Source organism: Ambystoma mexicanum, chromosome 6q (assembly GCF_040938575.1).
Source record: "Ambystoma mexicanum isolate Mex_15411 chromosome 6q, UKY_AmexF1_1, whole genome shotgun sequence".
NCBI lineage: Eukaryota > Metazoa > Chordata > Amphibia > Caudata > Ambystomatidae > Ambystoma > Ambystoma mexicanum.
This window is the reverse complement of record NC_090937.1, coordinates 871,996,512-872,018,607: the sequence shown is the minus strand read 5'-3', so window position 1 is coordinate 872,018,607 and position 22,096 is coordinate 871,996,512. Positions and strand designations below refer to the sequence as shown.

The 22,096-nt window shown below is 46.2% G+C and overlaps 1 protein-coding gene across 3 annotated transcripts in view; it reads right to left on the bottom strand.

Annotated features, from left to right (window-relative positions):
* The window catches only part of PALLD (palladin, cytoskeletal associated protein), a 1,335,292-nt gene that overhangs the window by 523,108 nt on the left and 790,088 nt on the right, over window positions 1–22,096 (bottom strand). For all 3 annotated transcript variants that reach the window (XM_069631388.1, XM_069631389.1, XM_069631390.1), the window contains one exon: window positions 8,824–8,943. In XM_069631388.1, coding sequence (XP_069487489.1) covers window positions 8,824–8,943 — 120 coding nt within the window. The remainder of the gene's footprint in view (window positions 1–8,823; window positions 8,944–22,096) is intronic.

Below are 22,096 nucleotides of genomic sequence, written 5' to 3'. Positions count from 1 at the left end.
ATGGGGCATATGTTACTGGGATCTTTAGGACTTGTGCCTGGTTTCTTGACCAGTGGTGTAACCACAACATGCATAATAACATCAGGTACTGAGTTCCATCTGAAGGGCATGTTTACAAAACATACCAGGAATGAAACAAAGGTCTTGAAATTGGCCAGGATAAATTTCGAGGGGAAGATATCACCCGTACAGGAGGTAGGACACATTGCTTTCAGAACAGTTTCCATTTCTATTGCTGTAGTTGGATTAAATTTCAAACAAGGGCCTGCCATACGTTCTGAAACCTGAGATTCAGAAAGACTCTCAGTACTAGCACTATTAGTTATTTTGACACGGGCAGCATCAATTTTATCCCGGTCTAGTGTCCACTATATCCCCATAATGTGACCAATAGCCAGTGTTCATGGCTAGCAGCCATGGCCAGTGTCCACAATCCATGGGGCATGGGAATCGGCCATGCAGCAGGCCCCACTGAGCAAATCAGAGTAGACATTGGTCCTTGCCGGGGCTCGGCCCACTGCCCAGGCACCAAAGTTATGTCACTATTTTCTGTTCCTACATTTGAACACTTTTGAAAAAATAAAATACAGAACATATTTGCAAAAACATGTTTTTGGGTCCTTGCCGATGCTCTTTGTACAAGTTGGCTGCAAACCCATCCAGCACTTTGGGGTGTATTCATGAACAGATTGTTTTTCCCCATTAAAGCCTATTCTGATTTAGAAATGTGTGGCCCCCCTTACAATGTTGAATAAATCCCTCAAAAGTTTGCAAAAACATTCAAAGTTGGGTCTATGATATATTTGCAAACTTTTGTGTGGTTTTGTCAAACGGTGCCAAAGTTATAAACCATTTCAAAATGCTACCCCAGGACCCTCCAATTTAGCCCTTTCTTGGCGAAACAGCACCAAACTTTTCAAAAACATTCAAATTTGGTTCTATATTTTCAGTTCGCAAATACAACTTGGCGTCCATTTCAAAAATGTTAATGCACCTCACGTTTCTCAATTGACCAACCACCGACCATGTTCGATGTCTGCGAACGTTACATGGCTCCTTGATTGGCTCAGAGGCGTCTGCGGACACTGAATTAGGAAGTGAGTCCACAGACTGAACTGAAATGTCACTAATTTTATTTACCTACATTTTGGGCATTTTTAAGGAAAATACTGGACAGATGGACACCAAATTTGCAAAAGCATGCTTTCGGGACCAGGCCGCTACTTTTCACGCAAGTTTGGTTAATCCATCCAGCGTTTTTGGAAAAAAAAATTTCTATTCATGTCTATACGGATTTGAAAAGTTTCGTTTACAACTTTGCACCCCTTGCCCCCCCTTGACGAAAGCACACCAAACTTTCCAAAAGTCAGGTCTATATTTTTTTGGCAAAGTTTAGTGTGAATTCATCGAACGGCAACAAAGTCATAAGACAGCCAAAAACTGCTCTTCCTATGGGAAAGCCAACGTAACCATAATAACTACAGGGTTGCTTCCTCAGACACTCTATTATATATATGTTTAAGGGTGTTTAGCAGGGATTGAAAATGGTGGCATAGGAGTGGGCAGGGGGATGGCAGGGACTAACAGAAAAGAAACGAAGAGGAAAACTAAGTTGAAGTAAATGACCACACTTTTATTTCAATGTATCAACGTAGAACCCCTCAGGACAATGCACTCCCCAATGACTGACTGACAAAGAAACCCACTCCAAGGCCCCTCCTATATTATTTTTGAGTTGGGAGACCCTTCCGTATGTCTTGGCTACTTCTGAGAAGGAGCGCCCACCATAGTTAGTTCTGCAGAAGGCGAGCGTGTCAAGGCTGAAGCGGCTCTAAGTGAGCAGCCTCACCCGGCACTGTGAGCCTGCCTCCCTGTGGCGCAGGAGGGTAACTTCATGCTCAGCACCAATGAGGTGGCGCTGTTTGCGGGTGGCAGTGGGTTTAATGCCAGTCGCATTGGGAAGGGCGGTGTGCGGAAGAAGTCCTTTACAGTGCGGCGCCTCTGCTCTCCCCTAAGGTACACGGGAGTCAAAGTCACCCATGTTGCGGCAGGCATTTTCCAGAGCAAAAGGCCCAACTTTGGATACCGTTGAATAAAACGCGTTCGTCTTGTGTGCCGTTCACCAAGCGTATAGCATTCGCAGTGAATACAATCCAAATAGGTTACATGAACGGGAGCTTTTTGATGCTTAATATTCGTGTTTTCAATTTTAAACAACAACATGTATCAATGAAGTTTTAACATTGAACGTCTCACTTTTTCTTTCAAATATTGCACGAGAGATGCAGCGCCGCCCACACAAGTGTGCCACCCCTCTTCGCCCCCAGTTCCAGCTGGAGCTGCGGTGTTTTTAAAAAAAAAAAAAAAAACGTCTTTCCTCATCATTTGTGATTAAACCGGCAGGAGAAAAGGAAGATAGTGTTTTGTCTCCCGCCTTAAGAGGCGAAGTTGGTTGACTCCAGCTGCCTGCTGGAAGTGCCAGAAATATAGTTGCCGGCTCACATTTCTGACCCCAAATTAGTGTCTGGACACTGAGGAGAGATTTATAGCCTCCATATGGCTCCCTTTGAGGATAATGCCATAAGAGAACATTGTAAATGTGTCTGCCGCCCCCTGGAGGCGCTTCATCCATCACTGGTGGGATGCAGCTTGGCGGGAAGGCCTTGGGAGAGGTATATAGAGGGATCTTATTCTGAGCACCGTCCCATGGCGAGGGTCTGGCCTTACGTGAGTAAGCGTGTGGCAACCAACCCGGGCAGTGGCGTGTCCAGGGAGTGGCCAGGGGCGGTAGGCGCTACCATTGGAATCTGATTGGCCACCTCAGGTGCCACCCCATTATTCTAAACTATGATCATTATGTGTGTGTGTGTGTGTGCGCTCGTGTTTCATGCCACCCGTGTATGAGACAGCGCCCAACTCGGGCCACCCGAGTCAAAAGAATCTGAGCACGCCACTGAACCCGCGAGGAACAGGGCTGGCATCAGATCCCAGCCACCAGAAATGCCACCAGAGGTAGGTGGAGACTTCTGCAGGCGGCACAATGTAGCCATTAAGGACGATTCATATAATTAGATGGATCAGCGGTAAATTCCAGCACCCGAGCTTGGCACTGGTGAAAATATTGCCACCAGTGGTAAACACCCCACCTCTGGTGGTATGCTTGGTACCAGTGCTGGGAAGACATGCTAACTCCCTGCAGGGCGTGATGCAATTTGTCTTTTGTGTGCAGCCCCTGCGCAAGTTATGTGTTACCCGTGGCTTCAATGAGTTTCTGCTGGTGCTATACATCTGCCTAGTGCACGCTGGGTTGCCCTGCTTCTGGCAGTAGTCCCTAATGATTCTTTCACTGGAAACAGCAGTCTCAGGAGGATAGCTCAGGGGCAACGCGCTCACCTTGGAAGCGAGACGACGCAGAGCAACACGACACAGAGCAACACAGGTTCGATTCCCAAGTACGTGCTTAGAAACCTCTGGGTAAATAACCAATCATAACATCCAGGAAAAATGCAAATGTAATCCTGTAGGCAGGGCCGGTCTTACACCAGATTGCACCCCAGGCAGGAAGCATCGTTGGAGCCCCCTCGACCCTGACCAGTAACCGCTTAGAAAATGGACTGGCTAGTACCCCATAATTTCCCTCACGAGGTGGGCATTAGTGTACCATCTTTAGATTTGTAATTTTGGGCCATTGCAAGTCCGGCAAAGACTTAAAAGATGGCGTCGAGTCTACACGCCTAGAATTTGCACCACTTGATCTTTAAACATCTTTGGCTTCTGTGTCGCCCAATAGCGTCACCATTGACTCCGATGGGAGCTCATGGCAGTGATGTCCTCACTTACGCCGGGTCACTGATTCCTTACCAAAACGCTGGGGCTCGGGGGATGGCCAGCACACGCACACCTGCCACATGCCAACCAATCCCCACACCCAATCTCCTTTATTTTATAAACAATTTGGGCTTTTTCCTTTTGCTCCCTTCAAGTGGTGCAGCTGCTCGTTGAATATTTCTTTAGGTAGACTTACCTTTCTCAATGTGTTTGAAAAAGCCCCCTTGATCCAATACATGCTGGCCCCCAACCTCCCTGACTGCCCTCATCTTTTGCCTATTTCAGCTCGTTTTACTTTCACCCCGCACTACCTTTCCATGGTTACAGCCAGGGGTGTTGCTAGGTCCGGAAAAGATCTGGGGCTATGCTAATGTCGGGGCTGCCGGGACTCGGGGCTAGCTAGCCTTTTGGTTGTAGTCCCTGAGATTCTATTCGGGGCTACAACCAAAAGATCCGGGGCTATAGCCCCCTAGGCCCCCCTAGCAATGCTTCTGGTTACAGCCCATGATCGTCCCCTCCCTTCTGCTAAATTGAGACTGATAGGCAGAGATTTCCGCCAGGAATTGAGGGAAAACTCGGTATGGAGGCAGGGCTGGAATCATGCACCGGGCTCTCTGTGCTGGGTACACAGGAGTGGACTAAGAACCAAAAGAGGCCCTGGATTCTTTTTTTTTAAAGTGAAATTGCATCTTGATTGTGCTGCACACAGCAATGCAGCACATTCTGCTTGCCCTCATAAAAACAGCCCATGGTTCACAGACCCCCCCCCACCCACTGTCCGCAGGAAATCGCTAGACTTACCTGTAGGCCAGTCCGCCACTCTTAGGGTACAGTGTGCAAGAACCCTGCCCTTGGGGACAGGACGAGTGAGAGAGCACTCTGCACCCAGGACAGGAGTCACAGAACACCCTGCACCCAAGAAAGGAGACACGAGGGGGCACCCTGCACCCAAGTCAGGAGATGAGAGGGAGCACCCTGTACCCAAGACAGGACTCAGGCTGGGACCTAAAAGGCCAGCTGAGCTGGTGCAGAGTCAGTCACACCTCTGGAATGTGAAATGCTAGTGTGAAGCCAGGTGCACGTCAGGCGGGTGCCTGTGACTGCAGGTTGCAAGCGATTTACTGAGCTGAGCCATCAATCCTACCACATACGCCATGACTCGTCTGGTCGGGTGTCATTCAGTGCCTCTGCAAATTCGACAGGGCTGGGGCAGACTGAGACGTGAGGGAACAGCACCCTGCACCAGTGGCAGATTTAAGGCAAAGGGCCCCAAGTGGGCAGGGCATGGAGGCAGAGCCTAGTGGGCAGAGTTGCACAATGTTTAACTTTGGGGATAGATGATTGATTCATTTTTTTTAAAGTTGTTTTTTTTACAGCTTTCTGTGTTTGGGGGTCTGACTCTAGCTAGAGACAGCTGGGCATCCTCGCCAGGTTTTGCTGTCAATGGTAGTAATATTGAATGATCTAGCCTTAAGCTAAATTTGGAAATGATAGGATTCAAGGCAATGGGCAATGGGAGAGGACATTACAGGAGATGATATCATGGGATAATTCCTATAGCATGCAGATCCATTTTGTGCATGGCGCAGGTGTACTTAACCCACACACTTGAAATATCATTAAACATCACAGATGCAATTAAAGGAGTATGCCCAAACTATTGAGGTGTTATAATTGGTTATTTATAATGCGCTTAATACCGAGAGGTTTCTAAGCGCAGACCCGGGATCGAACCTGTGTTGCTCCGCGTCGTCTTGCTTCCAAGCCGAGCATGTTGCCACTTAGCTCTCCTCCTGAGACTACAATTATTAGATATTAATAATAGTGTCCATTCATATATTGCACACACCACAAAATTATCTTGGTTTGCACAGAAAAACCTGGCATCCAGGATGGGGAAAATAAATGTTTATTCACATTCTTTTGCTTGACCCGTTTCTATAATGTGTATATAATGTCAGGTTCATTTATCATGTGATTTTTGTACTTGTCAAGGCATTGCTAGACAAATAATAATATAGCCTTTCAATTACCAAACCTTTAAAATACTGATATAAGGTTGCATACCTGGGAAGATTGTGGCTTTAATTTTCACTTCCTAAATGGTAAACTGTAAGTCCCAGAATGCAAGTTAATGCCAACCTAACAATCTAGTTAACCCCACTATACTTTCAGTGATTTAAGACCTGTAATAAAAGAACTTGTATAATAAACTCAGATATTGTTTATAATACATATGCTATTGGTTCCGAAACTGAATCTGCGATTTGTTGATGTTTAGTACACTGCACCAGATTCCCAGGAAACGCCACTGGACATTTCCACATGGCTACACAACCAGCCCGATCCCCTGCTTTTTCTGGGTGAAGGTCTGCCCTGAAGGCCAGGATCAAAGCTCGAGTGAGCACCACTTGCAATCAACGCCTGCACTTAAGCAATATCTGGAACGTTGAGCTGGTGGCATAACTCAGGCTTGTTATCTATGACTGAAAGTTAACCGTCTCATTAGGTTTTAGCTCTGGGGTTTACTGCCAGTGGGAGGTCTATGCGCAAACCTCTCCATAAGGCAGATGCACAGAGTGTGGTGAAAGCAAACTCGGTGGGCTCATGCGCCCACTCCTCTACAGCACTCCCTGCCTGGACAGTGTGGGAGAGGCAGTGTCTTGGCAAAGATGAGGGAGGGGGGAATAAAGTGGACTGTAACCTGATGGGCATGTTGGCATTACAATTATAGAATGCCAGTGGTTGCTGAGGGTATGGCTGAGGGGTAGGGATTGTGGGGGTGCTGCACAGGTTTTCAGGGAAAGCACAAGAAGTGCAGGACATTTGGAAGTAATTAAGTTGTTATGCATGTGGCGTGTGTGTTGTGGAAGGGGTTTGAATATTGTGCAAGGGACGCAGAGGCTGTCGGAGGTATGTCACAGGTGTTGTCGAGGATATAACAAATGAGCCCCAGGCTGCCAACCAAGGGTAGCATGGAGCCGTCAAAGTCCAGCACAGTGGAGTGCCCCCTGCTGCAGCTAAAGGTGTGTTCCCCCTCTGAGAGCACACAGGACTTGGGGGCCCCTAGCAGTGCCTGTGGGGGCTGCAGGGCCCCCCATTATGCCAATACTGATGGGCTGCCCTGCACCACCCAAGCGAGCATGGCGAGATCCGATTCCAGGTCTGGCTGTCACAACCAAATAAAAGGAGGCTTTTTCGTTGGCTGTAGCAGAAAAGCATGTGCAATACTGCGTTGTTTCAGCCTACTATTTTAACATAATGATGTACTCGGCCTCTCAAATATAAGTGCACGGGCGCCCTGCTGAGACTGGGAAGGGGCAGAGCAGGGCACAGGGGGCAGAAGACATGAGGGAACAGCACCCTACACCGAGGGCAGGAGACGTGAGGGAACACCCTGCACCCAGGACAGGAGCCGACACACTTACCTGCTGCTGCACACCCACTCGCTTTCAGTGATGTCGGGGCCAACAAGACAACGTCAGCCCCCAATCAATCCTACTCAGTGCGCCACCGCCACCCGGGGCCCAGGGTCAGGGGGGAAAGTAATAGAGCAACAAATGTTGCTAATTGCCATTGCCCTGTCCTGCCTGAGGGCCGAGGCTGCAGCCTGCAGCAGTGTGCTAATGTGTATTCTAGCACTGCTAGAATACACATTTGTTTCGTTTCGCAATTCGTATCATAACATTATTAAAATGAATGTTGCAGGCTGCTGGTGCGGCGCCCCTGTAGCCGCCTGAGCTGCCTGACACAAAGACCGGCCCTGCCTGTAGGCGGCGTCCAAAAGCCTTCCCCTCTCTCATGCAGGCCCACTTAAAGGAACACATGTCAGGATGGAAAATGCGAGGGAAGTAAAGCTTTGGAACTTTCTCCCAGTGTCGTGAAAATCCATGCCTTAACACACAACCTTTACAAAATAGCCTCTGGCGCAGCTATAATTTTTCAAGGCTTTGGTCGCTTCTAATTTGTGACTTTCACTCTAGTGCAGTGTTATTCAAACCATTTTATGGAGAATCTCCATCATATTGTTACTGGGGGGCCCCACTAAACGCTGCTTATATTTTATATTAAATGCTTATGCTTTCTATTAAAAACATTCACTGTAATTACCGCAGACATTCTATGGGAATGCTGTAATTGCCAGAGGCATGCTAGGGGAATGCTTTAATTTGTGGGCCATGCTAGGGGCATGCTGTAATTACCAGATGCATGATAGGGGCATGCTGCAATTACCAGAGCCATGCTGGAGGCGGGCTGTAATTATCAGAGCCATGCTAGGGCTGTACTGTAATTACCAGAGCCATGCTAGGGGCATGTTGTAATTATCAGAGCTATGCTAGGGGAATGCTGTAATTACCAGAGCCATGCTAGAGGCCTGCTGTAATTGCAGAGCCATGCTAGGGGCATGCTGTAACTACCAGAGCCATACCAGGGGAATGCTGTAATTACCAGAGCCACGACAGGGCCCTACTGTAATTGCCAGAGGCATGCTAGTGGAATGCTTTAATTTTGGAGCCATGCTAGGGACATGCTGTAATTGCCAGAGGCATGCTAGTGGAATGCTTTAATTTTGGATCCATGTTAGGAGCATGCTGTAATTACCAGATGCATGATAGGGGAATGCTGTAATTACCAGAGCCATGCTGGAGGCGGCCTGTAATTACCAGAGCCATGCTACGAGCGTGCTGGACTTTCCAGAGCCATGCTAGGAGCGTGCTGTAATTTCCAAAGCCATGCTAGGGGCATGCTGTAATTAACACATGATTGACACAGAAGGAGCAGAATCCTATTCCTCTCACATGCATCAAGCTGATCTTCAAGGCAAGGGTTGGCGGTTGATTGATAATAATTGTGGCTGATTTGTATAACTGGAACAGCCAGCTCAGTAAATAAGAATATAAGCCCTGCTCTGTCCTTGAGTTCACAGGACAGCTCCCTGGTTAATATTACACTCCTTATGTATGGAGGTCGGAGTGTAGGTGGACCCCCACTTACCTGAGCAGACAATCAGCTGGGCACTGCAGGACACCGAGCCATACTCGTTCCTCGCTCTGCAGGAGAAGTTGCCCCCATCTTCTGGAAGGGCCTCTGCTATCACCAAGGTGCAGATCTCCTCTGCAAATTCAAAGAAGGGAGAAATGAAAGCACGGCTTAGACAGGGCCCATCTTCATTTGCTCTACAAGCAATGGCATTCGTTGGCACAGAGATGACTGCAATTTAATTCACATTTCCCTTGCATATTTAGAGCAAATTCCAAAATAGGAGTTGCTTCGCAATTACCTGCCTTCCCATCGTTGTGTGCACTCCTTGTGGCAGTATGTTGCTTTCAAGATCTCTGTCACATGGGTGATGTCCATTGAAACATTCACAAACCAAACTGATGCCTAAGATGACTTATTTTAGTAAAAACACGTTATCTAGAAGGTTCTACAATTGATTGACCATCAGCAGTTGACAAAACATTAACCTTATCACGCAAAAAAAGGTCAGCCAGTGTGGTATCATGGTAACCTAGGACTGTATCACTCTTGTGACAGGTACATCTTTTCTCCTGCTCCCCTAGATTGGCGGCTACCACAACAGAGGACAGCACCCTGCTGTGGTCTACTGCTTTGGGATAGTCAAAGGGGGCCATGGGAGGTAGGCAAAGAGGGACTAGACCCTCAAGCCATTGAAAGATAAGAGGAGATAGGCAGGGAAACCAATGAAAGGAAGTTAACAGAGGAGGGTCTTTGGGTAGAAAAAGAAGACACTGCATAGCCAAAGACAAAATGGAGAGGGGCAAGGGCATAGGCTGGAAGATCAACTACGATAAAAGGATAGTAGTCGAGACAACAGGGTCAGGATTGAGAGTTGTAGAGTATTCAGCGTCCAGGAAAGGAGAATTTTTACAAATATTCCCAAGACAATGAAAAATAGAGGTATGGTGGGTGAAAGAAAGTGCAAGGGTCAAAGATCACAATGAGATTAAAAGTGGAGGAGGAAAAGGACAGGGATGAGAGGAATACGCATGTACAGGACTCAAAGCAGGGATTAAAAGAGCTACTGTTATCGTAGGGCTGAACTGAAAGCAATGGGGGGGAACGGCAAGGATTATGGCAGAAATAACGTCAAGAGATTGTGTGAAAGAAGTGAAGACATCAAGATCCACGAGTCATCTCCATAAAGTTATAGAAGAGGCTCAATTACGAATTCAGAGCAGAAAGCGAAGGACTGTAGATAGAGAAGAGTAATGCCCCAGTGTGCAGTCCTGAGCACCAATGTACTCGAACAGAAACAGGGTAGAAGCATTCCCCAGCCCAAGAAGCATCAAAAGAATGACTAGGGAGATAGGGAACACCGATAAAAGAGCAAACGACAAGCACAGACTTCAGAAAATGTGTGAACCAACAGTGCTGACAGGAAAAGTGTCATAACACAAGCCATCTCTTTTTGGTATATCTATGTTGCCCTCTCCCACCTGTATAACAAACACTCTCTTTGCATGTGTCCCATCCTTCACACTGACCCTTCTGAAAGCCATCCAGCATGCTGCAGATTGCCTCATCAAAGGCGTGAACACATGTGACCACATCATAAACATCCTGATAGAGCTGCACTGGCAATCCCTCCAAGCCTGCATCACCGTCATGAAAGCTTGTGTGCACTAGGACCCCAGCCGGACCATAAAGCTGGGGGTTGCCCAATAGTACTTTAAGATGAGTAGCAGCACCCATGAGATTGATGGGGATGCAGATTAGTACTCTAGCATCAAATCAATAATGACAACTCAATAGTTTGGCAAAGGGAGTCCGTTTAAGGACAAGTACAAACACGGGGAGTTTCATGAATATCAGCGGTTGCTTGATCTTCCTTCTCGCTTCACAACTCCAACGAACTTCATAAAAAACACATCATTTATACTAAAAACTTGTCATCACTGACGTGTAATGCTTAAAAGTTGGCATGTAATTCTATTGGTTCTAGGAAGGTAACTTTAATATAGGTACTATATCTGTATATGGTAACAGAGTGAGGGGATTGGATAAACGCTGTCATGTGGGGCATCTAAGCCCTATCTTAAAAATGGCTACTGTAGACGGCACTAAAAGTACAACGTCCCATTGATTCTACTAACTATAGGACCCTAGATTACTTGGTCCAATATGATTGGGTTGGCACCAACCCCCACTCATACTTTTCCACTTAGCTTAGCAGCATGCAGAATGGTCAGCCAGGTGCAGGAGCCTTCCTCCAATTATTGCTACAATCAATCATCACTTCGGTGGTCATGTGACAATTATTTCACTGTGGTTGGCCTTGAGACTGCATCTCTGTCTGGAAAAGTTCTGATATCTTTGCATGGCACACCGCCATGCGTAGGAGTGAAAGTCCCTCTTCTTCTCGCTCGGCTGGTCACGTGTTTCAGACATCGTAAAATCACCTCATTCTCCATGTAATTCGTGTATTTGATTTTCATTTTGTCCACCACCTGCCTTCTGCTTCTTATCTTGACCTTTCTGAGCAGGATATTCTGTTCTTTGCTTCATTAATTGTAGCTACTGTAAGTCTATTTTAGCTGATACGACCTTGGCTGTTTGGCACGATTTGTCTCTCTATGAGTTTAGTTTGTCTTTTATTCTTAATTTGTTAACTATGAAACTCTCCTCATGTGGCCTCCATTCTGCCTTTGTGCATAGTAGAAGTATACTTATATAAAGTGCTTCTATTGAGTTAGATATGTATAGGTGGCGCTTGCTGCAATCTATCTTACTACTAAGCATAGCAAGCTGCACGATTTTCTTAGCTTTCTTGCGGTTCCAAGCATATGTACACGTGTAAACTAACTGAATATCTTCGTCGTGCTCATGGCATAAGCTTCTTGCATTTGACATCGTCCTTTCACTTTAGGTTCACAATGTCCCTTATCCATGGCGTTTTGTTTGTTTTCGTCATTCGCATGTCGTCATACCTTCTATATGTGTGCGTCAGTCCGGGTTCTTGTGACGTCACCATTCGTCTTCCACTAAGACCTTTTTGGCTTCTTCAGGGACTGTACTCAGACAATCTTCATTTCGTTTCATTTAGTGATATGTTTTTTTCAATGGATACTTTACTGTCCAGGTTTTCTTAGGTGTAGGTACCTCAATGGGTGCAGTTCTTTTGATAGGTACTGGACAGAGCCCCGCTGCGGCTCTCTGCTGGTTTATTTGCTCCTAGTATGTCACATACTTAGCCGTGAACTTTCCTGGTACTTCAAAATGAATGGTTGGAGTGCAGGCTGTACTTGGGACCTCCTCTACACTTGCATCACCTACAAGGCAGTGACAACCAGAGCAATCTCCTTCCTCACCGATAAGCTCATCATCTTCAAAGACAATCGCAAGACAAAAAACCGTGCCATTGCTTTCTCTACCTACACACCAGTACTCCGGGGCAAAATACCGACACACATTAGGATGACTCGTTCCCTCCTGCACTTTGGGAAGGAAATGAAAACCCCACTCTTCACAGGACGACTCTTCAGCCGCTAGTTCTGGGTACATTCTCAACGGCCTATTTTCCCCAACACTATCCCCCCTCCTCTGTTCCTTTACCCTCCCCCATTCAGATTTACAGTACTCTGTTGTATCTCCAGTCAGTTAGTACTGTAGACAACCCTAACTTACATACATAAAGGAGCTGATGGGGAGGAGGGTTGAACCAGTACCCCAAAAAATAGAAGGGGGAATAAGAAGGTGCAGGGGAAGTTTGATCATCCTACATTGATGTTAGCCAAAAGATAGATTGTGACTAATTGAAAGTTCGGGCGTTTTCCCAGATGTGAGTCTTGGTCCAGCAACTTGAGCTGCTGAAGAGATGAAAGTTATTTGATGGCCTAAGTGCCATCCTGATGATTCAGTGATGGAATACACCATAATGCTGGAGAGGGCCCCTATCTGCCCGATAACAGACCACTTTCCAAATGATTTGCTGATGTCGCTCTTCTTAATGTCAGCCTTCAACATTATATACTGTGCTGAATCATGTGGGATATTACTGAAATGGAAAAATAGTCTGCATCTGACGCAGAGAGGCGCTCTCAGCACTCTAGTTAACATCGACGTTTGGGGTGGGTTGAAGTGTAACGTTAACTCCTGTATTTGGCGGTTTATCATATACCGAGTAAATTCATTAATTGTCTCTACTTTAGTAAAGGTTACTTCAACAAATATATTTTAAAAATAGTCAGATGATTTCAAATTTTGAGTAAGTGGCTGGCACTGAAACACCCCCAAAGCATCTTAATTAGTACATGTCAATCAGCTGTTGTCTCCCCATTTTCTTACCGTGCACACTTTAGACTCCTTTACCATACTGCTACCCTCCTGGCAATATAATGTTCACGTGAAGTGTGTGGTGAGTGTAATTTCAATAAGGTCAAACATATCACCCGTAGGCAAAATTGGTAATCAAGTGTAAGGTACATGAGCCAATATTCAACCATGCCCTTGTTACAGAGATTTAGCCAGTAACTAACTAAGACCCATGGTGACCGTGTTACGCACTTTTTGTGACCAAGCAGCTCATTGGATATGAGCTTCTGCTCCTCTTGGCCACTGACTTTCCCAACCTCTTTGACATTCAGTCCAGCAAGGCTTAAGAACTTCACTCACCACCTTGGTGGGGTTAAAGCATGTCTTCTTCCATAGCCTTTAGTCCCTTCAACATTACACACCATCTTCCAGTGTGCAGTGGTCACACCTGGGTGCCCACTTCCCATCAGCCCCAACCGCTCAGCTGTTTTAACAGATGAGTGCCCACTCAGACGCTCTGCCAATCCACCAACGACCTCCTCTTTGACTGGCTGCCACATCTGCAGTCAAGGAAAAATCCGAGGGGCAACTTCAAGCAGGTCACAATAGGGAACGCGTCGACATACCTTGGAAAGATGGTGCTTGCCTCAAGATGGTGCCACTACATGACTAACAACACTGAGTTTTGTTCCTGTTGGTGCGAGCACAGGCTGCGGAAACCAATGATAGGGAGCTTCAAAGTTCCCCGTGTGAGTGCCTCTCAGTTCTCTCGCTGGTCCTTCTCTCCAAGCACTTTGGGCCACTGCCATTCATGGTTCCATGACTAATGAAGGATGGGCACAGGGCTTAACCAGCATCACATCTTTAAGCAGGAGAACCCAGCAGGGTCTGCAAACACCTGTGCTGGCTTTAGATGTACAGCAGATCCGATTCTGTACCTAAACTGCACTGAACACGTAGGCGTCCATCCAGACAGCCTTCTCGCCGCAGGGTGTCCATCTCTCGCACTGGGTGATAACTACACGATGAACCCATGAAGCGCCTCTGCATGCAGCAATCTACAATTGTACCATGAGCTACAATATTAACTTCTTGAAAACTCAGGACAAGCCGCTATAATGTGAAAGAATCTTCATCCCAGGTTTGTATACACAAATTAAGAACAATTCATGACTTACATATATATCTGCCTTTAATTACCTATTTGCTTAAATAACAAAGTCTTCTCGCACTATTACTATTACTACTACTACTACTAATACTAATACTACTACTACTACTACTACCAGGTGTCGCCCTATTATATCGAAGACAATTACTGCGATGGAGAAAGCTTTGCATTAAAAACAACAAATTTAAACCAACAAATAGATTGAGGGGTTGGGTAGGGCCATTAATCAAAGTGGGTGGATGTGGGCTGGCCCGGGTGTGGGGGTCTCCCCCTGCTTTTAATTAGGCTAAAATGAGTTGTTTAAAATTCGAGGTTTTCTACCTCGCAGTAAATGTTTCATTGTTTAACGTAGATCCCTATTACCATGGTTAGATGATGTATGGCAACAATGTTCACTGTGAAGTACCACACTGAAGAGCAATAACACAAATCTTCTCCAACCTGTGTGTTACTCTAGGATTGATGTCTACCGTAGGGATCCCCATGGTAAGACAATTAACTGCACCATTTGTCAAAAAGTTACATTCAATGACTGAGGGGGAGACAGTGAACCACACACCTGTAGTTCATCCCTCTGGACTGTATCTAGTTATGTCAAGGATATAAACCAGGCACCAGAAATGGCAGACAGCCTATTCCGCGTTTCCTGCAATTCACTGCAGGGTCAGTGCCTAGATGAGGCAGGTTCCACCCAACCTTCTGGAACTATCTTCAGTGGTGACATGGCTGGCATGCCAAGAGATTAAGGAAGACATTTTCAATGTGGTCATGTGGAATTAGGCTGCATATTAAAAGCATTTGCGGTCATCTAATTCAGAAAGAATGTTTTTTGAGATTATGTATTCTTACAGTTTTGATTGAATGTAGTACAGTCATCTTGCACAAATTGCTCATCAATGTAATCAAACATTAACTATGTCATTTTAGCTGCTCATACACACATAAATAATTTTCAACAGATTCTTAGCAGGGCATGAGTCAGTCCTGAAAAAAAATTGGGGGACCCTGTGAGGAATTCAACCATCCGTGGGTGTGCGCTCACCTGGGCTTTTTTGAAATTTGACATGAAATTGAATGATGGTAGATCAACTTCTGGAAAATGTATGGGGCTAAACCCAACAACTTTTTCCTATGATCATTGCACGACACACATAGGCCTGTGTACTCTGGGTGGACACAGCCTACAGGCACAGTCTCTCCTGTCATATTGAGTTGGGATTTGATAGGTGGAGTACACGATGCATCTCAGAAGGGAGAGGGTCCAACCTTCCCCCTACCATGGCCAGCTTAATTAACTAACAAAGGCTCCATGGATCCACCCTGCTCTTTTGTTGAGCCCTGAAAATGGCTGCAATTAACATAATTAACATACTAATAGAGTGTACTTCAAAGAGGCCCACATGGGGCCTGGATGCAGAGGTTAACAAAGGAGACAGGGAACCCAACAACCTTTGATATGCACTGCGTCAACCTGTAGCCAGCTCTGACCCCTAGTAACAATGGACAGTGACATGCCATGTCAGGGACTGTGTGCATGCCCGCAGGGGGACCCCATTCAGAAGGTATGAGCCTGTGGATTGATGGTTCCAGGAACTCTGATCCTGCCGCAGCTTCAAGGAAGACCTGCCGCTTTAATCAGGAACCACAGAGAGCACCATTGAACAGAGAGACCCTTTAATCCACAACAGGCAGGAATATGGGTGGGACTTAGTATTACATGTTTTCACCCCTTTACCTTTTCTGTTGCAAAACACTCTGGTTATGACCTCATGCATACGAAGATTGTTGGTGGGGACCCAGAATTGGTTTATTAAGGTAGCCAACACAAATCCCTGTGGTCCATTTGGCTTTAAAAGAGGGCCGAGCCCCTCTTTTTGGCAGATCATCTGTAGAATTTGCAAGAAGAACTAAGCATTGGACCCTGGCTGAAGGTACCGTCTGCCTTACATCTTACACCAGTGAAAGAAGGCCAGGACCTTCAAGAGGGAAGCAAGATCCCTCCCCTAAACATCTCCCAAGGAACAGAGGGAGATACCGAATCCATAGGACCCTGCAGCAGCTCCAGAACGGTACCCAACCAACACACAGAATGCCCTGCTACCCTCTGCAGCAAGAATCGTAGGTGGGATGTGCCAGAGAGTCTCTGTATCAAACCAAGGACAAGGCAGCTGCCTGCAACACTCTAGTCAGCTTTGGGCCGTCCACCTTAAAGGATGACAGGAGCCAAGTGAAGAAGCCAGGATGAGTGCATCGACAAGCATCTATCAACGTCCGCCTTAAAGGACATTTTCGAGCCAGTGGAGCCCCTCAAGTTGCAACCCACTGTACTGCTGAATGTTGTTACGGCGCAGTTGCTCACGCCATTTGAGACGCCTCGACCAGTACTTCAGGACTGCCGACCAGCACTGAGACAAAGATTCCTGACCCTGAGCCACTGTGTAGGACATCCTGCAGCTGTCCGTCCAGCTTCGCTCACCTAACTGCCTGCTGCCTGATAGCCGCTTCTGTCTCCCGTCTTGAACTCTGTCGCAGAAGCGGCAAAGCCCCCTGAAACCTACTTGACCCTGTCGAGCACCAAGAACTCCTACAGCACAAGGTACACTGTGGTTCTGTCCCCCTGGTCCTTCTCGGAAGACCCCTAGTGACATTTCACAACCCATTGCTCCCTTTGTGCTGAAACCAAGTATCCTTGAACTGTTGCGATTATTTACTATACTGACAACCCTGCTGTCAGTATCCAGAGTACATCCCTTTTCCGTCTTTGAAACTGTCTGTCCTCCGCATTACTTTACAGGGTGAGTTGTATTTCATAGCGTGGTAGAACTGTCTGTTGTGATAATAATAAAGTAGATATTTGTATACAACCTTAACTGGACAGTCCCTTTTATCATTGGGTAATAATTGTTTTTTCACTGTGTTGCAACTAACCAACCATCCACGATCTTTCGGAAAGAAGCCTGCCGTTCCGGTCCCATTACCAAAATTGGACAAGGAGGTTTATAATTAACTTGAGTTTCCAATCTGTTCGGCTCCCTTCTGGTGTACTAGATGTGTGGGTCTGATTGCTGGTTTAGAAACGGATATTCATCCCTGGACCACTTGCGACCAGGAAGTTGATTTGTCACAGACCCATTAACAGAGTTAATGACAAATGACGTCACAGTCACAGGAGGTGAACAGATGTTAAAGTGAAATGTGCCAATGTCACTTTAATTGGTCTTTCCAAAACGAACAAAGTGCATAGGACAAATACGCCATTGCCTCTCACAAGATTAATCATGAGCACCTGAAAAACAACATAAGAGAGAAGCGTTTCCTATAATGTTGCTTAAATCCTTTAAAAGGCATGCCACTTTTAGAGAACTTTTGTTAAAATACTAATGAGATACTTCAAAAGCTTTGTGTACCCCTAACCCTGATGATCATGGTTCGAATCCCCACTTCACCACTGTTTGATGGAAGACCAACACACTAACATATTGAAGAAAGAAAGGTATTTTTATAATTCCCTCAACATTCAGTCGGGCGGAGTGCGCATTCTGAAAATAGCAGACGGACACCGTCCACTCGCGTGTTTCCTTCACTAGAGACCTGATTGTTAGCAGTGTTTTATAAACCATACAACATTATCTTTATTAAAGTGCTTGGTGTACTCTGGCCAGTTGCATAGATCTTCCTGTTCTTGGTAAGCTCCTGGGCAGACAGGGGTCTCATTGTAATTGGTTATTTAACACGCTTAATACCTAAAGGATTCTAAGTGAAGACACAGGGATCAAACCTGTGTTGCACTACGTAATCTTGCTTCCAAAGCGAGCCCGTTGCCCTTGAGCTATCCTCCCAGCCCAACTATGGGGTGAGTACAACTATTACTGAAAGACATGGTTCACTGTCTTTACGGGTCATCCCGCAGTAGGTTTTGATGAGAATTAATATCCCACAGGAAACTGCCCCAGAACCTGTCCGACAAATCCTTTTGGCTTGAGTTACAAGGCGTTTTTCAATGGTGCGTTCCCATTCAAAGAGGCTTTAATGAATCAGGCCCTATGTCTCCAAGGCAGAAGAAATCCCCACTTTGGCATGTGGAAACAAAAGGAGCGTTTGATTTGCTAAAACGTCTGACGAGAATGCAACATATTCTTCCCGTTCACAGACTGGGGAGTTTAGGTTAGGCTCTCTGCGGAAAGGTATTCTTTATTTATTTATTTCTACCACGCCAGAGACCGCAGGCATCATTCTCAACCTGCAACGTCTAATAAAAAATCTTTATCACCAGTTAGTGCCCTCATTCTGGGCACTCTGAGTGGTGAATCAGTGGAGGGCATTTTCTAATACAGGATGAAGCCCAAAGGTAACTTTAAGCTCCTGCGCACCCTTTAAAACTAACAGCTTTAAAACCCGAATGATAATATGCTTTTTTTTTTTATTTGACACAGCACTACCACAAAACGCCACTATTCGGCAAGCCTCGGTACCGTAACAACAATACAGTGGCCATGGGTGTAGAATAAAAGCCTGACAAAGCATAACAATGTGAAAATCTAGCACTCCAGGTAGGCCTTTATAAGATTTTAAGTTTTTCTTAAAGGCTTGCAGAGTGTGCGTTGTTTTTTGCGCTCACATACACATAAAGCCTTTTGTCATGTAATACATGTGGCTTTTCTGTGTTTGTGCTCTTCTGCGCCATTAAACAGACAATAGTGTTGCAGTGATCCAGTCTACTGTGTGGCTTCCTGCAGACAGCTGGGCCCGCGCCCAAGCACCCACAGCTGGCCCATGATTCAGGCCCCACTTTGAAGGTTTCAGTCAGAGCAGCACCGACCAAAAAAAGGGGGGCAGATTTGACATCCCCGGGTACTGCACCGAAGTCTTCTGATTGACTGCGAATTCATAAAACAGCCCCGTGGGCGTTGCGCTGCGGCCTGCCTTCTGTCTAGACAGAACGAGCAGCGTGAAACACATCAGGCCGCTGCCGCGAGGCCGTGACGACGAGAACCTGCTGCTCGGTGTCTCGAGGACGTGACTTCAAACGAAAGGCGTCAGACGTGGCGGCCATGTTTGATACCAGACTGCGCAGTGCGTGGAGGCCGCGGAAAAGTGGCCAGGACGAAACGGCTCCATATCACTGCCACACCGGGGTGCAGGAACCGTCCCGCGCATACACAAAATGTTTCGTGTGCCAATCAAATTGGTTAATTTGAAACTAATACAACCAGGGGTTGGAGTGCAATATTAATGATTGGCACGCCGTACCTACTACTGGTTCATTTTATTTTTTATTTTAAATGTGTACCGTTAGTTCAAAGGCTCACAAAACACGTCCTGAATTACTTTATTCCGAGACAAATTGCATTCGATGTATTCTGATGCGAGCACAGTGATAGAAAGGCCAACCTGGATAGACTGGCTGCCATTCACAACTGATAGCGCTGCCTTTTCAAATGTGGAGAGAAGTGTTAAAGCATCTGCAAGGACCCAGCACCAGCCAGGTGTGTTAGTGGAGTGGAGGTATGAACACCACACCCTCCCAATTAAGGTTCTTGGTTGAATGGGGGCTGCATGACCTAACACTCCCCAGTTGTCCGTTGGCCTGATTTCCTTTTTCCTACAAACATTGACATACTTCTAGGGAGAAGTTTGGGATTTAATTTGCAAACTAAGGCCAAGCTCCTCCCAAACCCAGTTGGATAATCTCTCATTTGAACTCAGGGACTTTTTACGTTGAGCCCTCTGCAGTTGTGATGTAAAGCCAATCCCTATGTTTGTAATTGTGTTTTTGCGTAAACCTTGAGTCACATATAACGTTAATTAACATGTGCTGAAGAGGGGTGTGTCAAATAGAATCGTGTGTAATTTGCACGCACAGTTGGATTACAAGTCACATGTTTTAATAGGATGTTTGCCAGATGAATATAATGCTGTTTTATCATCCCAGGCATTCTCTAGTTAGGCCCCAATTCAACAAGAGCATTGAAGATCGCAAACCAAAGTCACAACACGCACCCCTGACCCCACCCCCCACATCCCAATCCATCTGTTTTGGGTGCAGCCAGAGTACCACTAGTTCTTTTTTCCCACTTCTGCCCCTGAATTAAGCCCATATCGTCCAGAAGCCAAATACCTTAATATATAGCATGCCCTCTTCCAATTGGCAGTATCACTATTTTATTGTGTTTTAATGAAGCAGTAACATTACAAAAACATGAAACAATAGTAATACCTCGTATCGATATCGGTAAGCTTTCTGCCCATCCCCAAACACTATTCTTAATCACTCCATCAATCCCCCCAAACTATCCTTCATCCCTCTACCAATCCCCAAAAACTATTCTTAATCCCTCTGTCAATCCCCCAAACTATCCTTAATCCCTCTACCAATCCCCAAAGACTATCCTTAATTCCTCAACCAATCCCCAAAGACTATCCTTAATCCCTCAACCAATCCCCAAAGACTATCCTTAATCCCTCTACCAATCCCCAAAGACTATCCTTAATTCCTCAACCAATCCCCAAAAACTATCCTTAATCCCTCAACCAATCCCCAAAGACTATCCTTAATCCCTCTACCAATCCCCAAAGACTATCCTTAATTCCTCAACCAATCCCCAAAGACTATCCTTAATCCCTCCATCAATCCCCAAAGACTATCCTTACCGCCTCTACCAATCCCCAAAGACTATCCTTATTCCCTCTGCCAATCCCAAAAGGCTAAATTCCTGAAAAGGGTGTCTCCTTATTCGCGTATTCCCTTTTCTTGCGGCTCCTGCTTGGAGAGTTAAGTCTGCTGTGCAGAATGGGGGCTTTGCTGGAGGCCATAAAGATATTGGCATAGGCAGCTGGTCTAGGCGGTGCTCTCCATTCATTTCTTTGTTGGTATTGTTCAAACACCTCTCCTTGGGGGTATTGCACAATTGTGCACTTGCGCTCTGATCCTCAGGACTGTCATGCAGAGAGGCTAGAGGAAATTACCACTGCAGAGAAAAGTGTCTCTCCACTGGCACGCTTCCAGCTGGAGAAGAACTTGCTGAAGCTCAGTGCATGCGGTGGGGTGGGGGGGGGGTTGGTGGCAGGAAGTATAACTTCCTGGCAGGGGTGAGTTCCACTAGACGCTGGGGGATGTAGTCATTTATTTAGAGTTTTCCTGTGAATTTGGGTATTTCCCATGGCGTGTTTTGGCTATAGAGACTTTGGAGAGGCCACAGTTTTAGGAGGCATCTAATATAGAGGTGCAGCACAACGAGGCGGGTTGGTGAGGGGAATTCCTCAAGTTTATTGATACCTCAATGGAGAGTTTAATTGATAAAGGTTCTGTCAGGAGGATAGCTCAGGTGCAATATGCTCGTCTTGGAAGCAAGACGACACGGAGCACCACAGGTTCAATCCCCGGGTCCGTGCTTAGAAACCTCTGGGTATTACACGTGTTATAAATAACCTATTATATCATATCATATCAATAATCACATGTCATAATTATCCAAAGAACTGGATGACACTGCTGACCGGGCTCTGGCTAGGATTTCCCAACCCCACACCCCACTTAGGTCCCAGAGCTTGACAGTGGCATTGTAAGTGGCCGAGCTTACCTCTGTCCTCGAGGAAGTCCCTAATAAAAGCAAGTACCAGGTCATGAGACAGGGACGTATAAGGGTTTTCTTTGTCCCTCAACCACAGCACCATAAAAAAGAGCCAGGATGGTGCGGCAGATGAGGGAGCAGGTCCATCTCCCAACTTCTCATTGGATGAATATGATGTTATTTGACACTGCTAATGATGACTGAAGGTGGGGGACGCAGACCCCGGGAAGGGGCGTCATGGTTACAGTAC